At 42.0% G+C, this 9,547-nt stretch overlaps 1 protein-coding gene across 1 annotated transcript; it reads right to left on the bottom strand.

The window, feature by feature from the left end:
* Positions 1 to 3,945: 3,945 nt before the first annotated feature.
* On the bottom strand, positions 3,946 to 8,913 carry LOC307007823 (E3 ubiquitin-protein ligase TRIM35-like). The gene is made up of 5 exons (XM_079630194.1): positions 8,256 to 8,913; positions 5,860 to 5,955; positions 5,526 to 5,756; positions 5,386 to 5,408; positions 3,946 to 5,304 (listed from the first exon to the last, which is right to left on the bottom strand). Exons 1-5 carry the CDS (start codon positions 8,649 to 8,651, stop codon positions 5,166 to 5,168), a joined length of 885 nt encoding a protein of 294 aa, XP_079486320.1. The 5' UTR covers positions 8,652 to 8,913; the 3' UTR covers positions 3,946 to 5,165.
* Positions 8,914 to 9,547: the final 634 nt, after the last annotated feature.

Genomic DNA, 9,547 nt, shown 5'->3' with positions numbered 1-9,547 from the left:
TTCCCCTGTAACAAACTAACAAACATATACATGTAAAATACTGTTGTACTCACATTGTGGGTCACTTTTCAACTGGCAAACCCATGTGTAGCGACGGCTGCCATTTTAAACCTTCCATTTGCCCAGTAGGAAGGACACATTCATTGTCCGTGACATCACAGGGGTAAATCAGGGAAATTATCATTTCTCAGGTATTATTCTTTACAATGTTTAGGTATCGCTTTGTAATTTATAGTGTGATGCATGGGTTGCATATTAATACCATGTGTTTAAAGTATTTGTGTAATTTCATCTTACTTTAAAATGATAATTTACTTCATGGTATGTTCCAGAAGTGGGAGGAGCCTAACTCTATAAAAGAGCTCCTGGTAGCCATTTTAGGAGAGTTGTTTGGAGTGAGGGATTACTCCTTGTATTTTTGGGCCTGAAGATTGGTATAGCCAGAATACATGTGAACCTCTTATACATTTGTATATCTTTTTACTTTATCCATTTGCCTTAGTTTTTGTTCTGTGTATATATATATTTTTTTTTTGCCTGGGAATCACGACTTTTGCACCAAAATAAACACCCTGGACTGTGAATTATTCCCCATCGTCATTGATTTTACACCTTCACCAAGCGGTACACCCTAACAAGTGGTGTCAGAAGTGGGATAAGTACCGGTCAAGTGACGTGTGGGGAGATTGCCTTTTCTGACATGCCTCCCAAACTAAGGGGTCAGCCTGAGGAAGGTACAGTTCAGGATGTGGACCAGGGTGCCATAGGAGGTGACCCAGAGGCGAGTGAGCAACCGACTGAGGATCCGTCTGCTGGAGGGGATGCTGCAGTAACGGCTCTTTCACGGATGTTTGAGTCCTTCATGCGGTATCAGCGAGAGCGAGATGAACGGCAGGAACGAGAAACAGCTAGACGAGAGCAACACTACAAAGTTCTCAGTCATCAAGTCACCCAAATGCAGCTTGATATGGAGCGTTCCAGAGTTTCAGGTACAGACCATGATGGATCAGCTGCCAGAGTTAAAAGCCAGGAGTCAAAATTGGCCAGGCTTGAAGACACAGATGATATAGAACACTTTTTGACCACTTTTGAGAGACTGGCGGAAGTTTACCAGTGGCCGAGAGGAGACTGGGCCATACGCCTAATACCCCTGCTCACAGGCAAGGCCAGGAGTGCTTTTGTGGCCATGAACTCTTCCCAGACACAGGATTATGACCAGCTGAAGGAAGCCATACTGAAAAAGTATGAGATCAGCACTGAGACCTATCGGCTAAGGTTCCGTTCTTTAAATACCCCAATGCATGAGTCACCCCAAGAACTCTACACTCGTCTTAAAGATCTGTTTTGCAAGTGGATCCAGTTCAACAAAGGCTGCATAATGGAGGCTATTGTGCTTGAACAGTTTCTGCGGGTGTTACATCCAGAGGTGAGGACCTGGGTCAAGGAACGGAATCCAACCACTGCTGGGGAGGCTGCTAACCTGGTGGAGGCCTATATAGCTGCAAGGAGGGGTCCAGGAAACTTCCACTATGCGGGCGTCCTGCAGGCCACCAAGGGTAGGTCTGAGGGTTTGGGGGTGTGGTCAAGCTCTAAAAACCAAACTAAGATTCTGAAATCTACATGCATTGAACCGACAACATCTGTACCCCTACCTCAAACCATTATCAAAAATGAAGTTGTGTGTTTTAATTGTGGTGAGCCAGGACATACTAGACCTCATTGCCCCTTGAAAAAGCCTAAGACAGCTAGTCTCTGCTATGTTCCCCGATTAGTACAGTATGCAACCCCTAAACATGACTTAGAGCCAGTTGTCACTGTTTTATTGAATGGGAAGCCACTTGCAGCTTTGGTGGACACAGGTTGTGCCCACACATTGGTAGAGGCCAAATATGTCCTCCGAGATAGCTGGAGTGAGGAGGAGACTGTGACTGTTTGCTGTGTTCATGGGGACAGTACTAATTTACCACAAGCTGAAGTCTACATTGAGGTGCATAATCAGCCATATCTTATGAAGGTTGGAGTAGCTCAGAGTCTGCCATACCCCATTTTGCTAGGCACAGATTTGCCAGTGTTGGTGGATTTGGTACAGGAGACTGCATGGTGTGGAATAGTAACAAGGGCTCAGGCTAAGAAGCGAGATTCCTTCCAGAAGCCATCCTTTGCAGGTATTCCACATCAACATGCTAAAGAAATGGCATTCCCGTATATCACCATCAGATATGGCCGAAAGCACAGCAGCCCCAGTGATGGACAACGCTATGTTTGTGAGAGCAGTAGCAGAGGAGGAGGAGGTTGAAGAGCAATACATCCCTGGACATCCAGGCAAGAGCGAGTTAAATCTCAATCACTTGACTGAGAAACAGAAACAGCAGCTGATGGGATGCTTACCTGACCAACTTTTCATGGAGGTACCCGGCAGGACAGACCTGATCAGTCACTCCATCATTTTAAACTGCCCCAAACCCATCCGACAGCCTGTCTATCGTGTACCTGAAAGACTGCTGCCAGTGATGAAAGAGGAGCTAAAGACCATGCAGAGTCTGGGGGTAATAGAACCATCCACCAGTGAGTGGAGCAGCCCTATTGTGCTGGTACCTAAGAAGGATGGCACTCTACGGTTCTGCCTGGACTTCCGTAAAACTGAATAGTGTCAGTAAGTTTGACCCTTACCCCATGCCAAGAGTGGATGAACTGGTTGAAAGACTTGGAAGAGCAAAATACCTCAGTACTCTAAATCTCTGCAAGGGGTACTGGCAAGTTCCATTGAAGCCAGAATGCAAGGAGCTTACAGCATTTAAGACCCCGTTTGGACACTTTCAGTTCGAGGTTCTTCCATTTGGGCTTCATGGTGCTCCAGCAACATTTCAGAGAATGATGGACCAGATTCTCCAAGGGACGGAAATGTTTGCTGCAGCCTACTTAGACGATATTGTCATCTTTAGCCAAAGCTGGGAGGAACATCTAGGGCATCTCCAAGAGGTGCTAAAGAGGATAAAGACTGCTGGATTGACCATCCGCCTAGATAAGTGTGGCCTGGCCAAGGCTGAGACCCAATACCTGGGGTATGTACTGGGACATGGGGTGTTCCGACCACAAGTTGGTAAAATTGAAGCCATTAAGAATGCTGAGAAGCCTGTGACTAAAAAGCAGGTACGGTCCTTTTTGGGACTGGTTGGTTGGTACCAAAGGTTTTTACCAAACTTCTCAGCCGGGGCAGTTGCCCTGAGTAACCTCACCAAAAAGTGCCACCCAAACAAGGTGAATTGGACTATGGACTGTGAAAAGGCCTTCCAGGATTTGAAGGACTCGTTATGTAAGGAACCGCTTCTTCAGAGTCCTGACTTTGAGCAACTGTTTACTGTGCAGACTGATGCTTCAGAGCATGGCCTAGGAGCTGTGCTGTTGCAGGGTGAACAAGGACATCTAAAACCCATTGCCTATATTAGCAGGAAGCTCCTTCCCCGGGAGACAAAGTACTCAACGGTGGAGAAGGAATGCCTTGCAATTAAATGGGCATTAGACTCTCTGCGATACTATTTGCTGGGACGCACGTTCCGGCTAGAGACTGACCATCGGGCACTGGCCTGGTTGGGCAAAATGAGGGACACTAATGCCCGAATAACTAGATGGTTTCTAGCCATTCAGCCCTTTGATTTTGAGGTGCTGTACAGGAAAGGAGCACAGAATTGTACCGCTGATTTTCTCTCAAGGACACCTCAAGAGGTGTCAAGAGAGGGAGGGGGAAATGTCACAAGTAGCCTGTGACCTGTGAGTTTTATTTTGAAAGGACTGCTGAAGTGCATGTACACCCATGAACTGGTTATTTTTTCTGTTTAGGTGGTGTTATAGGCCTTCTGCTTAGTTCCATGGTTTTGTTTGTATAACTTTCTTTTGTTGGTTGTTTGTTTTGTTATATGATTTAAATTCAAAGAAACCACACCAAACTCTTTACAAATGTTAACAGTTTATTTCCCCTGTAACAAACTAACAAACATATACATGTAAAATACTGTGGTACTCACATTGTGGGTCACTTTTCAACTGGCAAACCCATGTGTAGCGACGGCTGCCATTTTAAACCTTCCATTTGCCCAGTAGGAAGGACACATTCATTGTCCGTGACATCACAGGGGGAAATCAGGGAAATGATCATTTCTCAGGTATTATTCTTTACAATGTTTAGGTATCGCTTTGTAATTTATAGTGTGATGCATGGGTTGCATATTAATACCATGTGTTTAAAGTATTTGTGTAATTTCATCTTACTTTAAAATGATAATTTACTTCATGGTATGTTCCAGAAGTGGGAGGAGCCTAACTCTATAAAAGAGCTCCTGGTAGCCATTTTAGGAGAGTTGTTTGGAGTGTGGGATTACTCCTTGTATTTTTGGGCCTGAAGATTGGTATAGCCAGAATACATGTGAACCTCTTATACATTTGTATATCTTTTTACTTTATCCATTTTCCTTAGTTTTTGTTCTGTATATATATATATTTTTTTGCTTGGGAATCATGACTTTTGCACCAAAATAAACACCCTGGACTGTGAATTATTCCCCATCGTCATTGATTTTACACCTTCACCGAGCGGTACACCCTAACATTACCTGTTGCCTTTTTATAGTGCTTAAACCTGGTGCGTCTACAGTTTAGCAATCGTGTGTGTGTGTGTGTGTGTGTGTGTGTGTGTGTGCACCTGATGGCTGTGTTTAACAGATCGGCCCATATGTCATTTCACAGTCAGTGCTTTGGAATTGCAAGGAAGTGACATCATGATATACTTCTGTGTCTGATGTATACAAGTGTGTTTAGTGATTTGCAAATAACTGTGTGTAATGTTTTGCTAATAGTGTGAAACTGACAATGTGCTTACAGTTGTGCAAATCTAGCCTTGTGTTTTGCTGTTGAGTGTAAGGTTTTGCTAATTGTGGGGAAAGTTTAATTTTAGTGTAACTGTAATATCAGTGTTCAATAAACACGATTGTATCCTAATATATAAACATAGATCATGAGGAATAGACTTCATTATGAGTTCGCTGTATGATCTGATGATTTTCTGAAATGCAGTTCAGATTCACTTAGAAATTCAAGTGATTATTAAATATATTTCTATCAAATGTTATGTTGTGTGTGTGTTTATATCTGAACTATCTTCTGCACTGGTGTCAGATCTGCTGAGACTCACTGTGTTGGACAGTTTCCAGCATCTTCTTCCCGACTCTGAACGGCAGGTTACCCAGATAACGCGACACATGAATCAAAGCTCCAGAACTCATCCGTGGATCCGGCTGTGAGATCTGGACTCTGAGGAACATTCAGGAGTCAGAACTGCAGTGAGTTTGAGTTCAGATCCACTGAGAGAAGAGATACGAGCAGCTCACTTACCTTTCCATCGTGACTTTATAGTTCTGGAAAATATAGAGTTTGAAAACATTTTAATATCTTATCAAACACTCTCACTGTCAATGAGTCTCTCTATACAAGTTGTTTTCTGCACAGAGAATGAAGCCAGATTGATTTGTCACCTTTAGAAACGAGACGTCGTTGTCTTTCATCATCTCCTCCATGTCTCTGAGTGTGTGTGAAAGAGCTGAGATGTGTGTGTTCATCTCCTCCAGCTTCTCCTTCATCCTCTGCTTCTTCTGCTCCTCTTCCTCCCTCAGTGCAGTGACTGCAGCTTCTTCTTCGTCTCTGAGAAACTGATGAAGCTTCTCAAACTCTTCTTTAATCTGACGCTCTGTGTGCTCAGCTTGAGACTGAAATCACATCACATTCACTTCAGTGTGAACACACACTCCACTAATGTCAGTAATACACTCTGTGTGTGAATGTTGAGTATTTAACTCTTTATATCCTCACCGTGATGTGTTCAATTGTTTCATCACACTTTTTCTTCATTTCTTCTCCATGTTTGAGCTTGTTTTGTAGGGACGTCAGCGCTGTATTAAATTCCTCCTACAGGTTAAGATGAAAATCTGTGAAACTTATGCAGCTTTAAGAGGTTTAAACATTGTATGTTTGGATGTTTTTATTGTTATATTATTTATATGTTGAATGGATCATTCCCAGTAAGCATTTGTGACTGAAAATGACAGGAGATATATTTTTAATGATTTATTTGGTAATTATTTTATTTTGCACCGGCAGTTATAGGGTTAATGCGGTGAGTTCGGCTTGTGCGTTACTGTGCAGTGGCTCTTGCTTTCCGAATCCGATTATAAGTTCAGAAACGGAGCCTGTCTTGTCTTGTCTTGTCCTTCAACTTGAAGGCTTCAAGGGTTATAATAATGGACCCTTGTCAGACGTTTGAAAAACACACATCTCAAACAAGCCTATCGATTCTGAAGGCCTCAAGGCAGATTTCTTTGGCCATGGCAACACACAAGGCCGCATTAATGCACGGGCTTACCTGGGCTTCAGGTTCATGATGAGCTGAAAAGGTCATATTGTTTTGTAACTGGTCAGGTTTTCTGTCAATCACTCTAATCGCACGTTACATGTCTGCTGATTGAGTGACCCTCGTGGCCCCATAAGCCCCGTTCACACAGCCAGCGATTTTGTCGCTGTATGTCGCTAGTCTCTATACTGTGAAGTCGCTTGTGGGCGTTGGTAGTGCTGTCGCTCTAATGTTATTGGTAGACTGCTCGTCTGACCACATCTATACAAAACACCATCACAAGTGATACAACTATATTATTTTAATTTGACATGGAATTGGGCTCAAAAGAAACAGTATGTTGTTGGGAGAGTGTTTTGATATTACCACACAGCAGTGTTCAGTGGATTAAAATCATTTATGTTGTGTATTGTAGTATGAAGCAAAAGACCAGGAACTTCTTCAAGGCTTTTTATTCAACACATGTCAACACATGTCTCACAGCACAGCTTCCTTCTTCTCTTCTCATTCCTCAGCACCACCTCAACACTTAATCATTACACTGCCACCTTGTGGTTAACTATGAACACCACATTTCCCCTCTTACTTGAAAGATTCTTCATATCACAGATTACTGTTCTGAACAATTTTACTCTTTTAAGGTAACAAAATTACTTAACCATTACTGTGTACTGTTACTAACCTTAAAACAAAACTTAACCTATGTAACTGACATTGCATTACTTCTATCTCACATGCACAGCTTGTTTTACTCTCACCTGGTCTCCTGGTTTGAAAGTGTGGTACTTGGCACCAAGTCTTTTGTCAGTGTACTTTTTACTCTTGAGCTGTTTGGTAAGCACAGTCTCTTTCACTCGAGCACATTTGTCACTTTTGGGGCCAACAGGAAAAACATTAAGCTTTGTACGCATTATGCTATGATGAAGAAGTTCAGAAGGTGAAACGGGACGTAGCTCTAGCTTTGCAAGAACTCATGGTTTCCCCATCTGTTCTGCAGAAAGGATGCATTCTTTCAGGACTCTGTTCCACCTCTCCACAGCACCATTGCATTGTGGGTAATACAAAATACTACGCATGTGACTGATTCCTCTCTCCTTTAAAAATGTTGCAAACACACTGGAGAGGAATTGAGGCCCGTTGTCAGTCGCAACACACTGGATTTCCCTCTCTACTGAAAACTGATTGGAGGAATCATGTGACCACCTCAGCAGTGACATTTGGAGAAAACGCCACCTCAGGCCACTTACTGTGATAATCCACCAGAAAAATGGCAAAAGGGCATGAGACTCTATAAATCGAGGGGATGGGGGGCCTACAAAACCTCTCAGCCCCGGGGCCAAACATTAGGTTAAGGTGGCTCTGGCAACACATGATGCCTGAAATATGATTGGATAAAAGCTCTAACATAAATATAAATACTGGAAGCGGCGCAACCAAGAGAAAGCTATGAAATTAAGAGAATGGACTATTGGGAATAATTTAATACTCATTCATGGAAAAAATATATTAAAGTGCAAGTCAGTGATTCTGATAGTGTTTAGGCCAGCAGAGAAGGCCTTGCCACTGATATTTGTGGTTGTGCAAATACAAATACAGAAAGGGAAAGTATGTTCGTATCAATCACTTTTCGGTGTCTTAAATCACATATTATTATTGAAAATATATTAATAACCCATGACATGTGCAGATGCTGTTACTTTTAAGATGATTTGAACATCAGTGGGGTTTTCAGAATTGTATATCAGTAAATCATAGAGATTTAGTCTGAGTAAATATAAATACTGGTCTATTGTTTACACAAATAATACTGTTTCCATGTTTAGCACTGTATTTATGAAATGAGAGACATTAGTCTTACCTTGTGAGATGAAAGCACTTCACTGATGGGTCTGAATGTGTGGTTGGTGTGTTTCTCTGAGTCTCTGCACACTAAACACACAGGCTGTTTGTCCTCCTGACAGAAGAGTTTGAGTTTCTCACTGTGTAAACTGCAGATCTCCTCAGATCCTGATGAACGTTTCTCATTTCTCTCCTTCAGGAACGACTCACACAAGTTTTTTAACGCTAGATTAACTGGAGGTTGATCATTTGAGGATCTTCTCCTGCAGAGAGGACACTCCTGAGTTCCCTTAGTTTTCCAGAACTGTTGTAGACACTCTTTACAGAAACTGTGACTACAGGACAGAAATACAGGAACCTTGAAGATGTCACAGCAAACAGGACAAATATAATCATCTTCAGCTGCTGAAGCCATTTTCACCGCTTGAGTCTCGCAAACTAAACTTTACTTTCACTTTCTGAATGACGGTTTTCAAAAATGAATCACAATGAGAAACAAAGATCTGCTGTCTGTCCAGAAATGAACTTCACAAAAATCCTTCTGAAAAGTTTTTCTCTTTGTTCTCCATCGATTGCTTCTTTATTGCTTTTGTTGAGACAAAACTGTGTGACAGAAAGGAGAAATAACAAGTCAGTCTCTTCCTGGTTATTGTTGTAAGAGAGAGGAGTTTATGATCAGCTTTGGGTGTACAAACAGATCAAACAGGAACAGAAAAAAATAATTAAAAATGGACCTGCATTGAAATGGCAAAAATGTAAAAAAATAATGCCATAAAACCTTGAATAAAACACAAAAGAACAATTAAAATACAAAACTATTAACTATATAAGACCTCAAAATGCTTATACATGTTTTATTTATTGCTCTTTATTTGTCAGTTTCTCCAGGGTCTGTCATGATCAAATCAAATCAAATTTGATTTATGTAGCCCATAAACAACATAACAACAGTAGTTGGCCATTGTTCTGTACAACAGTGTTGGACACCCAAGACTCATCGATGGACGAGGGCAATGAAGGCTATCCGGTCTGGTCTGAGCCGACAGAAGGTCTACCCTAACCCAGCTAATGCACTGATCACTGTTATCCGTCATCCTTCCCTCGGGTCATTGTGAAAAATATTTTCCAAGACCCCACGACTTTTGTCACACTTGAACCACGAATACACACACACACACACAAAAAAATGGATTCGAGGAGTTTTGTGGTTGAAATTTTAAAAAGTAACAAGATCTTCCCTCGCAGAACAATTTGACCCCTAAGGAATGAATCGAATGCGAGGAATGCTTCGAATGCGAGGAATGCTTCAGT

Source organism: Phoxinus phoxinus (assembly GCF_949152265.1).
Source record: "Phoxinus phoxinus genome assembly, chromosome: 12".
NCBI lineage: Eukaryota > Metazoa > Chordata > Actinopteri > Cypriniformes > Leuciscidae > Phoxinus > Phoxinus phoxinus.
Note: the sequence above shows the minus strand (reverse complement) of the source record. Positions and strands in the feature narration are given on the sequence as shown.

Coding starts and splice junctions, on each gene's coding strand:
- LOC307007823 (XM_079630194.1), bottom strand. CDS start 8,651: ATGGCTTCAGCAGCTGAAGATGATTATATTTGTCCTGTTTGCTGTGAC. Junction 5,757..5,859: donor AAACAATTGAACACATCACG/GTGAGGATATAA, acceptor ATGTGATTTCAG/TCTCAAGCTGAGCACACAGA. Junction 5,409..5,525: donor ACGACGTCTCGTTTCTAAAG/GTGACAAATCAA, acceptor TATATTTTCCAG/AACTATAAAGTCACGATGGA.